Source organism: Mirounga angustirostris, unplaced genomic scaffold (genome assembly GCF_029215605.1).
Source record: "Mirounga angustirostris isolate CCGP_5_RB_7025 unplaced genomic scaffold, mMirAng1.0.hap1 SCAF_15, whole genome shotgun sequence".
Classification (NCBI taxonomy): domain Eukaryota; kingdom Metazoa; phylum Chordata; class Mammalia; order Carnivora; family Phocidae; genus Mirounga; species Mirounga angustirostris.
This window is the reverse complement of record NW_026991723.1, coordinates 88386427-88407775: the sequence shown is the minus strand read 5'-3', so window position 1 is coordinate 88407775 and position 21349 is coordinate 88386427. Positions and strand designations below refer to the sequence as shown.

General features: G+C 49.4%; 1 protein-coding gene across 5 annotated transcripts in view; it reads right to left on the bottom strand.

The window, feature by feature from the left end:
* Positions 1–21349, bottom strand: part of FUBP3 (far upstream element binding protein 3) — a 51018-nt gene that overhangs the window by 10485 nt on the left and 19184 nt on the right. For 2 of the 5 annotated variants that reach the window (XM_045883347.3, XM_064579750.1), the window contains exons 3-13: positions 16095–16128; positions 13710–13759; positions 13270–13341; positions 11964–12021; positions 9769–9931; positions 8487–8585; positions 5756–5860; positions 4350–4452; positions 3610–3710; positions 1852–1926; positions 1259–1400 (exon numbers count right to left, since the gene is read on the bottom strand). In XM_045883347.3, coding sequence (XP_045739303.1) covers positions 1259–1400; positions 1852–1926; positions 3610–3710; positions 4350–4452; positions 5756–5860; positions 8487–8585; positions 9769–9931; positions 11964–12021; positions 13270–13341; positions 13710–13759; positions 16095–16128 — 1002 coding nt within the window. The remainder of the gene's footprint in view (positions 1–1258; positions 1401–1851; positions 1927–3609; positions 3711–4349; positions 4453–5755; positions 5861–8486; positions 8586–9768; positions 9932–11963; positions 12022–13269; positions 13342–13709; positions 13760–16094; positions 16129–21349) is intronic. The other 3 variants (XM_045883348.3, XM_064579751.1, XM_064579752.1) reach the window with 2 other exon arrangements.

The window sequence follows — 21349 nt, the reverse complement described above, 5'->3', positions numbered from 1 at the left end:
ACCTAGCTCTGCTTCTCAACCTACAGGCACCAACTGGTCTGAATCTCACAGTAGCCAAGCTGATGGTCTGGATAGCGGATCTGACTTACCACAGCATCTGGGCAGCTGACAACACCCACTAAACCCTGATCAGCATGTACACCCTGCCAGGAAATGCAGCAATCCCACATTGTTCCTACCATCTTTCAGAGATTGACCATCTAGAAGACGACACAAAGGAGAAGAACGTTTCAAAGGAGCATACCACACACACACACCGTCCACGACAGGGCCAGATGCAGACTCCAGAAGGTGACCGAGAGAGGCAGGAGGGACTGCCCCCTTGGGCCGGCACGAGAGAGCACGCTAAGGCAGCCTCAGCTCTCCGTCAAAGACGCTCCCAAATCACGGTCTGAGGAACGTTAGCTCTCTCCCAGAGGTCAGAGAGGTCTGCTGGTGGCAGAAATGGGAGAAACTCTCGGGGGAAGCCTGTACTGACTTCCTCCCCATGTGGTCAGACAAGTATGAAGGCAGATACAAAGGCCACAGCCAAACGCGCGTGTGCTGCCCGTGGGGAGGCTCCCCCAGAGCCCACAGGGAGGCTAGCCCGCTGCAGAGAAGGCTGCCTGGCGGCCCAGAAAGCTGCCTGCCCTTCCCCTGCTCACAGTGAGGGATGGCTAGGGGCCACATCAGCCACTAACAAGGGGCTCTGACCTAACGTTCCCTACAAAGCCTACAAACAACGAACCAGTCAATTTTTATTTCCCTCCACAGGGTATCCGTTACTCACGGTAAATGTGCTCAAAGCTTCAACACCGTTTTCACATGTGTCAGTAAGGACCAAATACCCAAATACAGTCAGGACAAAAAGTGACACACTTGTCAGAGAGCGACCTTCACTTGCGGAATTATCTTAACTGTTCCTCTGAGCTCCCAGGAGGCAAATTAATCACTACTCGGTTGGTGGACAAACATCCAGAGGCCCCTCAGGCTGGCCAGGGGGCCTTTGGGACAACCTGCGCAGCTTCACCAGGCAGTGGGTCTCACTTCTGGTCTGTTCGTACGGGATAACCGACAGCCCACTCTGCGCGTGCCCGTGAGAAGCCCCGACCTGGCCGGGTCCCTACGGGAGGCAGCTGATGTCACAGCCCGGGCACCTGCAGTCAAGCGCAGCCAACAGCCCTGGACTTCATGCTCTGGAGGTACCGTAGGGGCCCCGTCTGCGGTGGGGTAGGACAGATGGGAGGGGGACCACGAAACCCCATCAGCGGCTCCTCACCTTTGCCTATGACAAGGCCGCACTTATCTGCCGGCACTGGGTAGGTTATCTCCTGGACGCCACCAGGGGCTCCCACAGTCCAGTCGCCACGGCCACGGCCTCGACCTCTGGCCACCGCGAGGCCTCCGAAGCCATCTCTCTCCTGGGAAGGAAGCAAAGCTCCAGTGACGATTTCTGCCACTGCCACCGGGACCACTTTTCAGCCCCAGGGAGGAGGTGAAGTGACAGGATATAATCAGTGCCACACGCTAGAACCTCAGCACCTTTCCACATTTCAGCTTCTGAAGTGCTCTTTCAAAGCCAGAATTAACACAAATCACAGGCGCAAAGAGGACGTGTGCAGACGAACGCGTGTGGTTACCCAAACAGCCCCACTGTACCCAACTGAAACAGGCAGTCAGGTATAAACTCCTGTGTCTGAAGCCCAGTGCCCTGCTGCAGCGAGTCTTAATGACTGGGCCCTAACGTCCAGGTATCGGGGGTCGGTTTTCTCCTCCACACCGAGGCTGCCCTTTCCCGTGGCTAACACACGCTGGGCCTACCAGAAGCCAGGCGTCAGATGCGAAAGAGCTGCGGGCATCTCGAAGTGGTACCTGAGTGGCAAGCAGGCCTCCAACCCTCCCGTCCGCAGACACTGCTGAGGGTAGTCGGGGCACCTCGCAATCCAACTAGCAGAAAGGATAAAAGGCTCTTAAAGAAAGCCGGGTTGTCCCAGTCTCCCCAAAAGGAGGGAAAAAACCAGGTGCGTGGGCTCGTGGTTTGGGGCCGGAGCAGCCTCCAACATCGTCACGCCGGGCCCCCAGCAGAGAGAGCACAACCCACGGCCAACACCTAACAGAAGAAGGTTCCTTTCATTCAGGGGCAGCCAATCTCGTTGGAGGTCTTTGTCCTCTGACTCACTCTGGTACTGCAGCATCTACATTCTTTTTTTACATGTTGAGGGCAAACGTGGTCAAGCCAAGAGCCCCTCCATGGAAGGCAGAAGCTGAGCCGATGCTCAAGACAGCGGACAAATGTCTGGCAAAACCTGCCTATGCTGATTCAGAGTACACTGAGCTCTTACCCAGAATCTAAACCAGCAGAAAGCAGAGGTGGTTGGAGTGCTCTTTTCCCTGCATTTGGCTTTTAGGAGAAACAAATGATGAGTAAACAAGGCAATTTTAGGGATTTATCTCAAAATGCCTGCACGCGCGCGTGTGTGCGCACACACAGCCCACTTCCTGGCCTGCACCAGACTCGCGGAGGTGAGGCTGTCTCCCCGCCGCCCTGCACCTCCGTAGCTCTGGGTCTGTCGACTCTTCCTGCTACAAATGATGCTGGGCTCACTTAGGGACTCTTCTGAACTGGTCTCATTCTAAGAATTGCTCTGGACTCTGGCAGAAGCCCAAGCCCCCTCTCTGGGATCTGCTGATTCGGGAAGTCTGCAGTGGGGGCCATCATCCTATAACTTCAACACGACGCTCAGCGACTTGGGGGACCATGTGGGCGGCATGCCTGGTACATCCCCCCCAACCCCCCCCCCCCACAGCTGAGGGCTCGCCCCGGGGAGGTTCAGAGGCTCATCCCAGCTCACACGGCTCACGGCAGAGCAGGGGCTACGGTTTCCGATCACATGCTTCTCCTCAGCTCCACGTGTTTTTAAACTTTCCCTCAGTTTGGCACACCTGAGACATGCTGACCTAGCGTCAGTCACAGGGGTTCCAGGAGCACTTCACAGCAGGGGCAGGCGGAGATGCTAACAGCCTCACACAAGCTTGCTCGCCTCCCCAGACAGAGATGTGTGCGGAATCCAGTGCGTGAAGACAGCTCTAAGACTCTGGAGGAGCCTGAAGTGTTTTCTGAGGCTAAGATTAGAGTTTATTTATTTTTTAAGTAGACTCCATGCCCAGCATGGAGCCCAATGCGGGGCTTGAACTCGTGACCCTGAGATCAAGACCTGAGCTGAGATCAAGAGTCGGACGCTAAACCAACTGAGCCACCCAGGCGCCCTGGAGTTGACTTAATACAGTTCCACGCAAGGTGCACCCGAAGGCTTGACACGTGGTGACCTGCGCTGTACTTCTCCCAATAGTTTATAGAGTCAGGAACTTACTGTGTCAAGAAAACCTAGACCCTGGGATAACAAAGGCAGGAGAGCAAGAAGCTAGTAACAAAATACATGAAGGCAGGAAACAGGCAGGTATAGAAAAGCCACTGGCCGTGTACCCGGAAGTGGGTAACTGACAAGAGTGCTGTGTTCCAGAAATGTGACCCAAGAGGGTGTGGCTGTTCTACGGTGCTGCCCCGAGACCCCGTGTGGCACTTTCTGCTTTTGCAGGTGACGCATGGGAACCCCAGAGCGCCGGACCCACCTGGGCTGTAAGAATAAGCTCGTTGATGATGTGTGCTGCGTGCTGACACCGATCTGGGGGTCCCATGACTTGTGCAGCTCTCTCCGGACTAATACCATCGTCTGCAGAACAATGTGAGAGGCGGGGTCAGGAAAAGCCCAACTTCAGTTGGAAACAAAGATCAGTCTGACTTGCAATCAATGCATAGAGAAGCATGTACGGTTCCATCTTTTTGCATGGTCCATGTCAACACTCGCTTCTCATGCAATTACAGGCATTTAAAAAAGCTATCGTTACAGAAACACAAAACAATAAAGCAAAAGAAAGCAGAGTTGAGCTACGGCAATGTTGGCAAAAATGAACCTATCACAATGTTCTCCCATCTTCAGAGAAATGAGGAAAATTAAGACAATGTAAATAATTTTGCTCATGAAGGTAAATCTACAAAATTTAAAGAACTGTCCTTTATTCTAAGATGTTAGTCCTTTTTTAAAATGGTTTATCTTTAAATAATGAAGTCAAAATAACAGGGTTTTTTTTTTTTTAAGTCTTTACTTAACAAAATTAAAAGCTGGAAATGCTATGAGGGCCCGGAGGAGAAAGCTAGATTGATAATTTGGTAATAGTATGGGGGAGGAGGGGGAGGAAGAGAAGGAGAGAGGGAGGGAACACACAATGAGCCAATTACAGAGTCCTTGTCTTGTTAAGTGCTTTGTAAGTCTTCATAGCACTAAGGATTTTTGAGGGTCATCAAAACCAACCTGGCTTGAACTGAATCCTCACCCCGGCATCATTCTGAATCTTTTTGATCATTTCCCCATTTCTTCCTATTACAATCCCAACAGCAAACCTTGGCACAGACACCTGAGCACAGGGAAACAAAAGCTGATCAGAGCCGTCCGCAAATCCGTTATTTCTTAAAGGATACATTAAAAAAAAAAAAACCACACACACAAAACCCAAAAAACAAACAACTTGATTTTGATTGCAGTGAATTCCTGGAAATATGATCTAGCATATTTTTCCCTCTTAGGAAAAATACCGTGATTGATGATTGTATTCCTGCCTATTAAGTATATCTAATGCGTCTGAGATTTTATCACAATAGTTATAAAAATGAAGGAAAGCATAATAAACCTTATACATAAAAGGTTAAAAATGGCAACCTTATCTTCCGAGTTCCATGGAATCAGCATAAATATACCAGGTATGCTGATTATATTGGTGGTCCTTGAAAATGTTTTTTTATCGCCCCTTTATTCTTCTATTGTGATAAAATATACAGAACATAATCTATCATTTTAACCATCTGTAAGTATATAGTTCAGTGGCAATTGTTGTGTAACCATCACTGGTCTCTACACCCCCACCCCAAAACCTTTTCATCACCCCCCCCCAAAAATTCTGTATCCACTAAACAGAGACTCTTTCCATCAGCCCTGGTCACCTCTGCTCTACATTCCGTCTCAATGAACTTGCCCATCCTGGGCACCTCGTGGAAGTGGAATCCCACAGTATTTGTCCCTCTGCATCTGGCTTATTTTACTAAGCGTGATGTTCGCAAGCTCTCTCCATAGTGCAGCGTATTGCAAGACTTCATTGTAAAGGAAAGCTTTCTGGGGCACCTGGCTGGCACAGCTGGTTAGGCGCCCGACTCTTGGCTTTGGCTCAGGTCATGATCTCAGGGTTGTGAGATCGAGCCCTGCGTTGGGCTCTGCACTCAGCGGGGAGCCTGCTTGAGATTCTCTCCCTCTGCCCCTCCCTGCCCCTGCACACGCTCGCTCTCTCTCATAAATAAATCATTAAAAAATTTTTTAAAAAGTAAAGGAAAGCTTTTCACCCCATTCCACCTCATCAGTAAGTTGGGCTTCCAAGTCTGATACGATCACAAAGCAGAACACCTAGAAAACCTGGCCTCTGGTCTTCACCTGAGCAGCAGGAAAAGCCTTGAGGCAAAACCTCATAAGCAGGAGGATGGCCCCATTCCCTGAAATGTGTGCAGCTGGCTCCCCTCCCCACCGCCGACTATTTCGGTCCTTCCTCACAGCCACCCTGGCTTCGAAGATGAGATCAAAGCTCGCTCACTCCCTCAAGCTAACCAAAGTGCAGCCTACAATCGGAAAGCGCAGCCCGTCTGCCTGGGAACTGACCTGCGGGGTAAGCATACCTCTATGCTGCCTCCTCCCACGCGGGCACCAAAGTCACCTCGGACACCTCGGAAGTCAGCTTGGTCTTTCTCTCGGATGATCTCTAATACCATTTCTCTTGCTTGCTGTGTAAACACAGAGAAAAGGCATTATGGAAACCAAAATCCCAAGAAAAGACATGACACCAGGTGACATTTCAAGATCAGACCCTGTTACGTCGGGCTTAAAGACTCAGAAGGCGCTTAGCTGTGCGACAGGTCACTTCCTGGGTTACAATACAGGACATGAGTAGGCTGCTGGGGAGGGTTACATATATCAAATCTTAGGTGATGTGTTCTTTATACTGCCCAAGACATCCACACAGACAAGGGGCCTCCCGCCTTTAAACCACAGTCAGATCAGCACATTTGTGCTGGGTCAGAGCTTGATTACTATGGCCTGAGGCATTTTGGCACACTGTTTCTTCCTGAGAGCTCTGTGGGCAGATTCCACGGAAAAGACATTACAAGGCATTCCATCGCAGAGGATCTCTGGGGAGGTGAAGGGAAAAAGCCAGCCCAAGGGGCCTGAAAATATCTTCCAGCACCCAGAGATCAAATACCCCAATTACCAATTGGCAAGACTACCTCCCGGGCCTGATGCTCTCAGAGGCACACTCAGCGTCCTCTGCCCCCAAATGCACTTAAGTCAGTCCATCGTCCCCACACCGATCCCAGCCCCATAGGAATCTGCACAAACATCAGGCGTACATAACAGCTCAAGGTCATGGGAACCCAAACTGCATCCTGGTTCTGGAAAAACCAAACCAAGCCAAAAAACCCCCAAACAGCAATTAAAGTCTTCAGACATTTGGAGAAATTGGAGTATGGGACTGACTATAAGACGATGTTAGGAGACTTGCTACCATTTTCTTAGGCCTGGTTATAGAAATTAGTTCTTATTCTTAGGAGACGTATGCAGGATCTAGGGGCAGACGGTCATGACGCCTGCCATTTACTCACTTAGAAATGGTATGGTAAAGCAGAAATAAGTAAATAAAGTAGACACACGTTAGCGTGGCAAAATGACAGGCCGGATGAGGCTACACACGTACATGTTCACCGTTCTATCTTTTCAACTTGTCTGTATGTTTGAAGTTTTTCATAATAAAAAGTTGGGGAGAAAAAACAAACGACCAACAACTTATCCTAAACACAGCAAACAGCTTTTCCCAAATAAAAAATGTGGAATACACAGTTTTAAAATTAAAAAAAAAACTAAAAACCTTTGGTTGTCATGATTTTCCTGCAAATTCAGGGAACATCAAGGAAATAAGCTCTTTGCTCCAGTGTTCTTTTCATAAAAGAACCAAAGGTTCCACCAGCGACGGCAAGCAGGGAGCCCACCTGGACATGTTTAGGGAAGTTAGAAGCTCTGGGGGGCAAGGCACCTGGGGGACCCTGGCCTGCTGGAGGGGAGTGAAGGGCCACACCACTGACTGGAGCCCAAGGAAAGAGGCTGTTTTCATCACTGGCCCTCAATCCTGTTTTAAAACCAGGATTTTACATATGTAATATGTACTTGGACCAGAAGAACTACCAGTGACACCAACTTGAGTTAAGCCAAGCAACAGCATTAAGCACTGGGGGAAATAAATAGGTGAAGGGGATTAAGAGGTACAAACTTGCATTTATACAAGAAATAAGTCACAGAGTTGAGAAGTACAGCACGGGGATATGGTCACTAATACTTTAGTATCTCTGCACAGTGACGGAGGGTAAGCACACGCATGGTGAGCCACTTCGTAATGGACAGAATTTCCCAATGTGTTGAGTCACTATGTTGTGCCCCTGAAACGGACACAATATCATGTGTCGATTACAGTAAAAACACATCCATACGTCAATAAAGTATCACGGGAGGGGAAGAATAGGGGGAAATATTTTGCCAGAGACTGGTAGCCTCTGCTGGCTCAAAGCCCCAGAACTCCCACGGAGAAACAGCTGCTGCTGACAGACCAGCTCACCAAGGTGCGTCACCCCGGCGCTCCTCTAAATGCAGCAAAGGCGCAGCACGCTGCAGCGGGCAGGGAAAGAACATTCGGAGTTCACGGGAACAGACACATTCCCACAGCCAGCCCACTCACGTTCCTGCTGACAGCGCGAGTCGGAGGGTGGATCTGCCCCCGATGGTCTAAGACTAAGCCCCCTACTGCTTTCCGAAATGGGCTGTCCTCTGTGGCTGGGAGCTCAGGGCACAGGCCGCTTGCTCCAAGGGCACACATATGCCTGTGGGCCGCTCACCTCCCACCTGAGCTGGAGGTCTTGCAAATACGGGCCAAGAGAGAACAAGCAAGTAAGAGCCAAACAGAGCCTGCAGCTGAGGTGCCTGCGGGCCAACAGATGGGAGACTGCATCTGATCAGTGCAACAAAACCGTCTTCATTTGTGGGAATATTGCGTACATGCAGTGTCCATGACCATCGCCGCCATCCTCATGTGGCTCTTAGGCTCTCAAAATATGGCTGGTGTAAACGAGGAAATCCGTCCTCATTTACTCTGAATTAATCTAAATGGCCACCTGTGGCTCGTGGATCTGGTGGAAGCAAGACAGCCCTGCAGCCCTTCCATCATCAGACTTGGTTTGGGATAATAGTTCACCTTAAAGGAACATCCAGTTTTACAACTTCTTGAGTGACACGCAAGCTCCACACATTCCTCCCGAGTGCTACCCCCATGCCCAGGACCCACCCGATCCGTGGTTTCTCCCCTACCTGTACTTTGAACGGGTCTCCTGTGATGCGGAGAGGCTTATCTGCTCCCGTAGGCAACGGGCCATCCTGGATCATGACCATTTTCACACCTGTCCGCTCCTGTGGGGGTAGCACACCAGGACAGGCCTCATTGCCGTGAATAAGAATGTGCACGTACTGCAAGCACAGGGCTGGGCCCTGTCTACCATCAGGCATGTCCCACCGACCACGAGGTGCTGCCCTCTGAGGTTGCCAGCATGCAGGCCATGGTAGACAGCTGCCAAGTGCAATATGGAAAACCGTTTCCCAAAACCCTCCTCCTTTCCTGGTCCCCAGAATATCTCAACCTGATGAACTCTTTTTCGGAGCGGCCAGGCACTAACGTCATCTAGTTAGGGCCCGTGCACAGCTCTGAGACGGAAGGGTTCCTGTTGCCCTATTTCACTGATGGGGCGGGCCCTGAGAGCAAGCTGCCCAAGGTCCCAGAGCTGAGGTGGGGCGGGGAGGCAGCAAAAGGTGGATTCTGGCTTCCAGGACCCTAGAGCCCACACCACAGTGCCCACTGGGCCGAGGGCTGGGCCGTGAGCACGCACCCCTGACCTGCAACTTCAAAAGCTCAGTTGTTTGGAGATAAAAGTTTGAGCATAACTCATTTGGCAGCAAAACTAACGTGAACTCTCGGGAGTGTGTCTATAGCCCGACTCTCACTGAGTGTGACTGTCATTGCATTTGACTAGGCCAACAGGCATCTGATTACGGGGTGCGCCCCGGAACTTGCCAGGGGTGTTCAATTCTGAAACACGTCTGGCTCCCCGTGTCTCACACGAGGGATTCTGGAACAATAGCAGCTAATGTCTGGGGAGCATTTACTCAGTAACGGGCTCTGTGCGAAGGATCTTAGGTAAAGATAAAATCAAGAGTATCATTTCAGCCTCATGACAGCAGTGAGGCCGACAGGGCTCCGAGCCCTCGAGAAATACTCAAACGTATTTAAGATCCCACAGCTAGCGAGGGGGCGTACGGCTGGCTAAGAGCCCCAGCTCTGGACGTGGTACTTTCATCTGAGATGTTGTCACCTGGTGGTAAAAGCAACCCTCACAGAGCATCACTGCCCCAGCGGGCCGCGGTACCTGTTCATAAAGCATCTGTCCAACAGAGGATCTGTGGCACCGAAGGGTGCTGGGAAGCTCTGCACCAAGGGGTGTACAGCCAGCCCAGCGGGGGGAATCCGAGTTAGGACCAGCCCTCCCCCACCAATCCCAGAAGGCCCATTGAAATGCCACTCTGCTAAGGGCTCACATACCTGCAACTGCTTGATTGTTTCCCCTCCTTTGCCGATGACCAGACCCACTTTAGACGCAGGGATAAGAATTTCCTGGATCGTGCTATTGCCGTCTATGTCGTTATGAAAGCCAGGTCCGTTCCGACAGCGGTCCACGATCTGCCCCAGGAGCCGTTTGGCTTGTCTTTGGGAGGGAAAAGAATCACAAGAGAAGGAACATTAAATGAATGTGCTGGGCGCCCATGGGAGGGAAACAGCACCGGGGGAGGACCACGAAGGAGTCAAGGCAGCCCTCCATCCAGCTCCAGCTCCTGCCCCCACAACCCGGGAGGTCTCTGCCATCCGCCACGCTACCGGGCTGGAATTTAAAAGCAACACACACCGCACGCCAACATTCCAACACAGCCCTGTCCGGCCTGCCCTCTGCTCCTGAGGATGTCTGGCGTTCCCATCACCAACGTGTCTTGTCTCCTATCACAACCGTCAGCCGCTAAGGTGGCGGAGACCACCTCTGATCCCTCTGCACCTTTCCCTGGTCCCCAGTCCACCATAATGCTTCCCACAGAGGAGACACTCAAGAGACACTCGTTAAATACGGGCAGGAGAGAGCAACGAGAGAGGTGGGAAGAAAGAAAGCGAGGGTTAGTAGTCACCATCTGAATTCCCAGACTCCAAATCTCTTCTCCCTAGCCAACCTGCTCTCCGGCTTTTGAGCTCAGGCAATGGATCGCCAGTGTGGTCTCCAGGGGTGGGAAGAGGAGGCAGGGGCCTGGGGCAGCTGCAGAGCCACAGATGCCGGCTCCATGCCTGTCCGCTCGGATCTCCAGGCCCCCCGCTTCCCCTGTGATGCTGTCTGGTGCCGGGGGACTCGGAGGCTGGGGAGGGACACTGCCTTGTCGACATAGCACGCCCAGCCCAGCCCCCCAGGCCACCTGTTGGGGCGATTGCGTTTTCAGCACCAGAAGCTCCCCTGGCTGGTCTGGTCTGCGGTATTTGTTCTTTAAATCACCACGTATGGTCTGTTTTTTGGCTCCTCGGATAGGGAAGAATTCTGCTACTATGCAGCACCCGAAGAAGAAAATGAAACTGTTTCCTCCTAAAGTTACAATCCCGTTGCCCGACTGCCTGGGTAGAAGAGGAAGCAGGAATGGTTAGAAGAGCAGAGGAAAGAAGAGAGAAAGGGAGGAAACAGATGTTGCCTTTCATCGTCTTGAGCCTCTCTGGGTACAGAATCGGCCTGGCCAGTCTTCTCAGCGACACCAGCTTTTTAATATTTTGCTTGTGTACTAAATTACCCTGTGTTGGAAGAAAAATGCCTCGACTCTAGCAAACCCACCCCCCTTGGCCTATAACGCACACCTGCCAGTGATACTTATTCTGGTTCACTGCTTGCAATGTTGCGGCAGAACAAGAAAATTTAAACTCATCTGGACTCCCGGAGAAATGGAAACAGTAAAACAGCCCTATCTACTGAGCCAGAGAGAATCTTAGCACCCCTGTCCCTAAATACAACGCTACTCAGTCGAATGAAAAGGGAGAGCGAGCAGACTCTAAGTTAGTACATCCCTGTTCCCCAGGAGGTTCGTGGATCGACGAGGCCTGCCTCTGGTGGTTCAAGGCTCTGGGCACGGGTGTCCCACAGTCAGAAAGCAATGCCAGCCATAAGGGGGTTGCAAGGGCCCCCCACAGTCAGGACACCCTCTGACCGGTCCATACAGCCCTCCGAGAGGAGCAATGGCCACGAAGAGTCAATTCATTTGGTTCATGGATGTCAAAAGGGCAATGGGATCAGCCCCAGGCAAAAGACCTGGTACCAGGATTCTCAATGGTTCACCAAGTGACAGGCTCACGAAGGCAGACCTGCTCAGGGAAAGGAGGTGTCACCAAGGAAGAAGTAAAAGCTGATGAGAGCCTTCAGGCGGGGCGAACGCACGCTCTTTAAAGAACCTGGTGTATGAAGTGGATGTTATGACGGCTGCCAGAAATTCTGTAGGGTTTGGGAAAAAAAAAAAAGGTGATACCTCATGTGTTTTAAGTAACAGCAAACTCCCCTGGCGTGGCCACCTCCCAGATCCTTCTCCACAGAAGCATCTGCTTTCGTGGCCAGGCTGCGGCAGAGATCCACAGTGTTCAGTGACAGTTTTGCCCTTCCATGTCTCCCCATGTGGGGAAGGAGGAAGAAGAGTGACAGGAAAAAGTAAATAAAATAAACTTACTCAATACTTTCTGGGGTTCCGGTAAGTACACAGGGCCTCTCTGGAATCCCAGAACTCTCTATAAGAAGAATCAAGAAGATGAGGTGTGTTGGTGGGCGTCAGGCTACCGTGCACCCGTGTCTCTCTGGGCCGCTCCTACAGCGGCCCCACAGAAGCCCAGGCCCCGGGAAAGACAGTTTGCTTCCCCTTGTGGAGAGAACAGGAGGCTGGTAGCTCCACCCTAAACGCTCAAAGTAGAAACAAGTTCTGCAGGGGGGCGGGCAGGACGCTGCGGAGCCCTCAGAGTGGGTCCTGATTGGGTCTCAGCTTCATTTCTGACCCATTTGTGTGCTAAGAAGTGCCTGAGTCGCGTCACCCGCTCTTCCTCAGTTTCTCCGCCTGCAGAGTGGGGTAAGGTCACCTGCTTGCACACCAGTGAGCAATTTAATGGTAGATGCACATCAGGCCTATTACCGGGTAGTGCATGAATCTCCCAAGAGAGCAGTGATATCTATGTGGAAATAGTTCCGGGCGATTTGACAAGAGAGGAGAAGCTTGCTTTCCAACACCACACGACGCTTTACTTTGTTCCTAAAAAACTTGCCCCTTAAAATTCTTTAACTCCAAAAAAAAAAAAGACAAATAACTGACAGCAGTTACTGCCTTCGAGACATTGTAACGTGTATCTTTTAAACAGACAAATGCCTCTCTGGTCAACGGTCCTCCACGCCCCCTCCTGCACTATGGAAAGAGACCAAACTCAAACGAGTTGTTCGAACTATTCGTAAGAATGTTTCTTTTCCTCAACCTCTCTCCATAATTCATGGTCAAAACGGACCCAGCTGGGAAAGGTCCTGAACTGCGTTTTACGTGTGCTCATTTAGCCAGAACCCCCCAGCTGGCCTTGGCCTCTTTCCACAACGAGGGGTGGGAGGGGTGGTCTAATCCTGGGGAGCCAGTGAGCAGTCCCCAGGAATGACCCCAAAGCCACAGCACTCCTCTAGGCCCCACTGTCTGGCATAACACCCTGGTACAGAAAACGGAGTTCCCAGAGCAACAGGTATCTGGCAGGGGTCACGCGGAGCCACAGAACTACAGAGGGCCTCCTCCAGAGGCCAGACGGGCGGCCTCATCTCCGGGCCTGCTTTTGCCCTGGTTTTTCTGGTTCTCATCTGAGTCCAGCTCTAAAAGCACAAGGAAAACAGCAATCGCACATACTTACCCAGGCCCCTAAACTTCTAAGCAACGAGCAAAGGTAATGAATCTGGAAAACTGGACAAAATACTGATTCCTACCAAACTGAGATCTAGGAAAAAAGAAGCCTTACCTGAAGCAATCTGAATTTTGCAACCAGATTCTGCTTGAATCCGTGAAATCTGCTCACCTCCCCTGCCGATAACTGAAACAAATGGAACAGGGTCAGAACATTACTCCGTTCCATATTTAACCATGCATGAATGACTTAATTAATTCAGCAAACATTTACACTTGGCTCGTGGCACTGCAAAGCAGGGTGGCCTCAGCGAGCCATGGAAATCACATGTGAAACACAGTGGACAGGTACAGGGTACTCCAGCTCAAGTGAGGAGAGAGGTGGGGTGGGGAGAGAGATTGGGGGAGGCCGGCGCGTGGGTCTCTATCTCTCAGCCTGGAGAGAGCCGTGCAGCCCTTTGGGGCTCTGGGGGACACAGTGTGCAAAGCATTCTACCACAGCGACAGTTACACTGAGAGATTCATCAGGGGAAAGTAGATAATGTGGATACTTACTAAATCCAACCATTTTATCAGGCACTTTGAATTCTTCTGTTATTACTGCCCTAAAAACAAAGAACATTTTTGGAAAAACATAAAAAGAATTTCACGGCCATGTCAGGTTCCCCAAATTTCCCATGTTGGCAATGCTGGAAGACAGAGACTTAAAACGAATCATGCCAGTTCGGCCAACAAGTCCCCAGCCCTCAAGAAAGAGAGTCATCTAACGGGCCCTTTGGTCAATCCTTTCTCGAAAAGATCCAAGCCTCCCCTCTCGCTGTGTCAGAGGAAGAAACCTCTGATTTTTCATTAAACCATCAACTCTACTAACAAATGCCTTTTCTTCTTGGTATTGCTTAACACTTAAAAGACTCTCCGAGGCTTGTGAAGTTAGTTTAGACTCCTTCCGGTCTCGTTGCTAGATACAGACAGCAATGTTGAATTTCTCTTCAACATTCCTTATTTCCCCATCTTTTTATTGCTTTCTGGCCTCCCTCTAATTTATCTGTTTCGGGTGAGATGCTCCAAATGGAACCAGTATCCAGCCGAGGCCTAATCAGTGTTGACCAGGACAGGGATAATCACCTCACTCACTCTGCAAGGTACTTCCGTTAAATGCTATCCCATCCATTACGTGTTGGGTGGTTTTGTTTTGTTTTTTTTTTTTTAAACAACTACTGCACTGGTTCTTTCAAACAAACCTTCAGATTTGCCACAGAGTGTACTGTGGACAATATCTAATTTGCCCAACGCCCCAGAAAGCAATTAAATCTAAACATTTACCTTAGGAGGAAGCTAAATGCAAGTAGTTTAAAAAGAAAAAAAGGTAAGCATTTTTAAACCTCTCTCACACAGCTGGATTTTTACCCATCATGGAGAAGATCGAATCAAGTGCACGTTTTTAGGGACAGCGGGGCACACAGGAGAAAGACGGCATCATCAACAGCATTCGCCACTCCATCAGTCTGAGGAGAGCAGACCGTCTTCTGCCCGAGTTTACCTCCCCCGGTTTATACATGTGCAGAGATCCTCCCTACGTCTTGGGATATTTGAGTTCGCCCCCAAATGAGGCAATTCCAACGTCCTAAATCAGTAACACTGCGGGCCCGACACATCCGGACAGGGCGCGGGGTCCCTGTGGGGAGTGTTTCCCGGCCGTGGCGAAGGGTCACGGTGCTCCCGTGCGTGCAGCCACAGGACTGCGGCTCACGTGTGTAGCACCGTCTGTTCTCAGCAAGTGTTACTGGGGAATTTACTAGAAGCCGCTCAACATGATCACAATACAAACTGCCACACAACTCAGGCAGTTCCTCAGCCCTCAGGAACGGCAGGAGCAGACTCTCTTTGAGGAAGGAATGTATGAAGATGAGCTGCTCTGGGCCCCCTGGAAGACAAAGCTCCATTCTGATTGCGAGGCTGAAACTTGTCGAATGCACAAAGTATGAACATTCTCGGGAAAGTAAAATCTTAATTACGGCTTTATAGGAAAATTATGTTTGACACCAACAGCAACATCATTTAAATTATTCTAATTCATTAAAGAACAAAGCAAACCAATAACACAACAAAACCCAGGTTAAATCTTTTGGTTAACTGAGGCCTGATGATTTCTAGAAACTCCCAAACATCTGTGTAGAACACAAGAGCATATAATTGTATCATTGCTGGTGAAGATTAAGGATAATATGTTATAGTACCAGATGCACACCACAGAATGTCATCCATGAGGGAAGAGAAACTGTGGCAGTTTCCTGCATATTTTATTCTTTTTGAAGGATAACATTGTGACCACAAATATCCTACCTTACAGACTGGTCTTTTTAAAGCCCAGACGTCTCTGTATCTAAATCCTCAATATTTAAGGGAAGGCTATGAGGGTAAACTGAGGCAGGGAAACAACTAGGCCTTTCTCCAAGGTTCTCTGGCAAGTCCCTCCTCAAGGGCATGAGCTGGAGCCCGGGCTTCTGGCCGCCTAGGCCCATGACTCCTTGAGAATCACAAACTTTATCTTGTGAAAGCCCAACGATGCACACTTCTTGGGGACGACTTTGCTCAAATGAAGGCATTAAGGATTCATAAAACACTGGGGAAGCCATCAACTCAGGATGGAAAATTTCTCTCTTTAGATTAGATGTATGTGGAGAGAAAAGAGCAGCTCCCACACTCCAGAGATCTGTTAAGTTTACATACGATAATGGCTGATTTTTAATACCTCCTGTTCGTTTATCCTTTGAGCTTTCTCTGTCTTGGGAAGGACTACAAAAAACTTGAGTCTTAAAGAAATCTAGCCCCTGGTTTTCCCATTCTCAACCTCTGACTTTCTAACACTCTAGTACAGATGGTGAATCAATAAACAATTAGAAGTGATCAATAAATAATAAAACATAACCCACTGCTTACCTTTGATGTACCAAGGCCCCTAACTGGTTACCTACTGTGGCAAAGAGAAAGAGAAAAGAAAAATCAAAGCATTAGCTCGGATAAACTAACTCTATCCTTACACGAGTTCTTACCATTTCGGGGAGGGTGGGGGGAAGAAAGGCAGAAAGAAAGCAAACAGTAATTTAGGCTCAGTGGCTGCAATGAATGCGTTACATGATATGAAACAGGAGGGGACGTCTTGATCAACACAGTCTCTAACCCAGTGTCCAGCTGAACGCAGGGTAAGAAATTGATCTGCGTGTCCGCATGCTGAGAGGCCTGGGAGAAAATCCTGCCTGCCTAAATCCCTCTCCCTTCCCACCTCCCTCCTGCTCTGAATCCAGACTCAATGTAAAGATAGTGAGGGTTCCCTCTTTCTCAAACAAATGAGAAGGTTTAACCTCCTAGCCTGGGAGCATTGTTAAGGAGGCTCCGTGGCAGCTGTGGTCACTAAGAACATGCACATATGTTCCTGCCGGCCACGGGGCAACCCCCCCCCCCCCCCCCCCCCCGCCCAGTTCTCCCTTCCCTCCCAAGAACATAAACATCTCAAGGAGAGGATCTGGCATCTTCCTTCCTTGGGCCTCTTCGCTGACCCACCCCAGCAGCCCATATGCAGTGGACGCTAGGAATGAGCAAGTGCCTTTCAAGCCCATTTCACAGAGAAACAGTGCCAAACAGCCTCTTACTATGAAAACCAACTCTGTAATCACATTCCCACAAAACCACTTTAGCTACACTTTTTGTTCCAGTTTCTCCTCTTTCAGCTATTGATGAGCGTCTCCCTCACCAGCCATCAGCAAAAAGGATTCTGTGCTGTTTCTCTTTTGGAAAATGCAGCCCAGGAAACAGTCAGCAGACAATGAAAAAGTATAAATCCTAAACATATTCCGAGGAACTGAATGGATCTTGCAATGTGCTAACCAGAGCATTCAAAAATATGTCTCTGGGGCAAGTCAGAAGGAGGACAGACAGGAGATCAGTGGGGCAGGGTCAAGCACATCAGCTTCCAAACAAAGAGTGGAATGGTCTGACATCTGAAATCTACGACTCCCAACCGTTCTTCTTTCTGCCTGAACTTAACCCTGTCCTTCTGACTGGACAGGAACTGGTCCTAAGACGACAAAGGAAAAGAAACCAGATCATGGTATTTTAAAAGAAGAAGAAAGAGTATAAAGAAACAATGCTAGCAAAAAGTAAACGAGGCTACGGAGTCAGCACCATATTTCTTCCGGATCAATAGCAAGATAATGGTTTGCAGCCCAAATATTGACATTATATACTATTAATCTGCTTATCTCAGGGATAAGAGAATTGTTTTTTATTGAATCTTCAAATTTTCTTTTTGCCTTTCCAGTTAGAATGTGACAAATGCTCACTTGGGATAGGTGGTGCTCAGGATTCCCATCCCACGTGAAGACTGTTCAATTACAACCTTGGGCAAGGAGTCCTCGTCACATACTCGGTCCCTGGATGGCGCGCACATGAGAGGACTGTTCACCATCTAAGGCAGTGGGTATGAAAAATACAGGCTGAAGAAGGATGTCTACAAGAGTGCCCTTGAGTTTGGTTAGCTGTCCCTACTCAAGGGCCCAGCTCAGTCTCCCTGCTCACTTTCAGAATGCCTCTCGGGGGGGTCAAGAATACACTGAAGATGGAGAGACTAAAGACTGAAATGCCTTGACATGCCAAGAACACAGAGGTATCTGGTCCCCAAACAGGGCAACACGGCCAGACCTTGGCTCCTGGCCCACTGTGCTGTTTGGTAAGAGATGTCAAAAGGCTGATGATCTTCAGATATTTTGGCCAGAAAAGCTACAGAAATAGGGTAAAGGGCAACGCTACTGTAAAGAACTTCATGAGATTCAGGAGAACATTCAAAAGGCTCTTGGTCGAAAGCCACTTGAAATTTTGTGCTTGTCACACAAAAAAGGGCAATTCCTTTTTGTTGGTAAGGTACGTGTCACAGGTACCCACTGCCTCGCTGGTAAGGGGAGAGGCTCGAAAAGAGCAAAAGTCGAAGCGCACACACCAGCATCCCGCCGAGAGACGGACTGCTGAGAGCCACGACACCGAAAGACATCAAATTCCAACCCAGACTCAACTCGGAGTTGGTGGACTCTTAGGAAACACTCTTGCACTCTTCCTCTGTGCAAATGCTGAAGCCGCAGGCTGAAACGTGTGATTTATTAAAGTTTCAGTCCCTGCGGAAACGGCCCCATTTGATGCCTACAAGTGAAAACCAACAGTTAGATCGGGCACTCACACGGGGGATGGGTAACGTCCACTCCACTAACAGGGAGCCTCCCCTCAGGCTTCACAATGAAGAGGGGTCCGACAAGGGAGGCATATGGGGACCTATCAAGTTCAATTCCATGGTAACTACAGTCATTTTACTGTAAAAAAGGAAAATGCTGCATACAATCAGTCCTATTTCCCGTTAATGGTGCATGCTGGCCCACAATGCTTCATTTCCCCTCAGAAGTTCACCCCAGCTCCATTCCTGCACACACATGCGCGAGCGCACAGACACACAGACACACACACACACACAGGTGTGGTTCTCGTTTACCTGGCACACCACATAATGGGAAGCCGTCTGGGCTAGGGGAAAATGAGCTTCCCATAGAAAAGACTCATGTTACAATATGAGAAATTTTTTCTAAAGAGTAATACTCTGCCAATTTCAATAATGATCTTCAAAAAAAATAAATAAATAAGGCACTGGACACATTCTTCCCCACTAGCGAGGAGAAAAATGTCTTCCTCTTTTTTCCCCTAAAGAAATGCTACAAAATATCACCAAGGAACATACCCAACTTTATAACATGCATCAATTTTTTTTTAATTTTTTTTAAGATTTTATTTATTTATTTGACAGAGAGCGTGAGAGAGCACAAGCAGGGGGAGCAGAAGGAGAGGGAGAAGCAGGCTCCCTGCTGAGCAGGGAGCCCGATGCAGGACTCGATCCCAGGACCCTGAGATCATGACCTGAGCCGAAGGCAGACGCCTAACCATCTGAGCCACCCAGGTGCCCTAACATGCAGCAATTTTAAGAGTTAACCCCCACGCCCCCCCTCACAAAAGCCCCCGTCCTCCTTGTAGGAGTACAGACAGCACGCGTGGGCATGGTGCACAGAGCAGCAGACCAGAGGCAGGTGAGTGGGTCAGCCAGGGCAGAAAACATCAGCACTTTTTATATAACTGACCAAACGAGTGAATAAACCAAAGCTTCCTCTACAGATTTTGGGAACAATCCTGCCCCTGTCCCTGGCTCCCCGGCTCCTCTGACTCTGATCAATGCCTTTCCAGGCCCCGGTTACGGTCAGGAATACCTACAGTCGGCGGCAGGGATTTCTGCCTTTTTCTTTTCTTTTTTTTTTAAGATTTTATTTATTTTTTTTGACAGAGAGAGACACGGCGAGAGAGGGAACACAAGCAGGGGGAGTGGGAGAGGGAGAATAGGCTTCCCGCGGAGCAGGGAGCCCGATGCAGGGCTCGATCCCAGGACCCTGGGATCATTACCTGAGCCGAGGTAGATGCATAATGACTGAACCACCCGGTACCCCTTCTGCCGTTTTCTAAGCACTTTTATAAAGCTTTCTTCCCAAGGACAGGACAGAGGCTTCCTGTGTTCTAAGGCAGCAACTCTCCACCCAGGGCCACAAAACACTGACCTGCTGAGTTCAGCTGAAAGTCCTTAGGCAAGTAATCTGTCACTAATTTTGCAAATTGTCATTTTTAAAAAATCAAGAGTGAACTGAAGCTATTCTCCACAATGGCACCCTCACTTGCAGGCTCACGGGCCTTGGCGAGCGGTCTTCTAGGCACTTCACCGCTGAGCCCACTCAGGCCTACCAGAGCCTCGGGAGGCAGACGCTTTATCACCAGGCCCGCTCTACCAACCAGGAAGCTGGAGGGCCCAGGAGAGCACCTGTGCCCCTGCGAAGGCACGCTGGTCACACCTCTCTGGTCTGGGCACTGTGCCAGTCTGGAGGCAACACCCTCAAGAAGCACAGAGTTTAGCAGGGCCAGGAGGAAGCTCTGGATGAGCAGTGACCTGACCTAGTCTCCAAGGCTGTGGGGGCATTAGGAACCCCACCTGCAGCCCTTCCCGGTCCGAGTGCCTGCCCACAGCCTGACCTGAGGAGCACTGGAGTGACATTAAGAGGAAAAACAGGTCTATGATACATGTTTGTAGCACTGGGCCTTATTTTCCTTTAGGCCAGAGGTCATGAAATCAGTTTTGGGGATCACAACCAGCTTTATTAAAAACTGAAATCAGAAATGGAGTATATCATATATAGTAAGGGTATATATTCCATTAAGCTTTTATTTCAGCTACACATGTGTTTTAGTGTGTGTACTAACTAGTTCTGATGGAAATATTGAGTGGTGTTTCACTCACAAATAACTTGTTATAATCCTTAGGATAACCTCATGAGGTCACTATTAACTCCATTTTACAGGTGAGGAAACAGAGGCTCAGAGAGGTTAAGCAACCTGCCCAAAGTCACACAGTTAACAAATTGCAGAGCTGGGATTCAAACCCTACTCGACCACTTTGGAGCCCACATCTTCTTTCTTTCTTTCTTTCTTTTTTTTTTAAGATTTATTTATTTTTAGAGAGAAAGTGTGAGTTCACCTGCATGTACACAGGGAGGGGGAAAGGGAGAGAGAATCTCAAGTAGACTCCGCACTGAACATGGAGCCCAACAAAGGGCTCGATCTCATGACCCTGAGATCACAACCTGAGCCGAAACCAAGAGTTGGACGCTTAACTGACTAAGCCACCCAGGTGCCCCGGAGCCCACGTTTCCCAGCATGCACTATCATGGCACGAGAGACAGTGACTTGGGTTCAAGTCTTCCCTCTGCCACTTCTCAGACATCAGCCCTTGGTCAAACCACTTCTCCAGACATCAGTTTCCTTATCCACATGAAAAGGAATTCAGGCTTCTGGGTTCCTTCCAGTGATCTTTTCTTACTATACAGGGGCCTCCCCCACCCAGCTCCATCTCTACATCCTGGCAATCACTAATCTATTCTCCATTCTAAAAATGTTATATAAATGGGATCACATAGTATGTAACCTTTTGTGATTGGCTTTTTCCACCCAGCTGAATTACCTGCAGATTCATCGAGATTGTTGAGTGTATGAATAGTTTATTCCTTTTGTTGCTGAGTAGTGTTCTACTGTACGGATGTACCATCTTGTTAGCCATTCACCTGCTG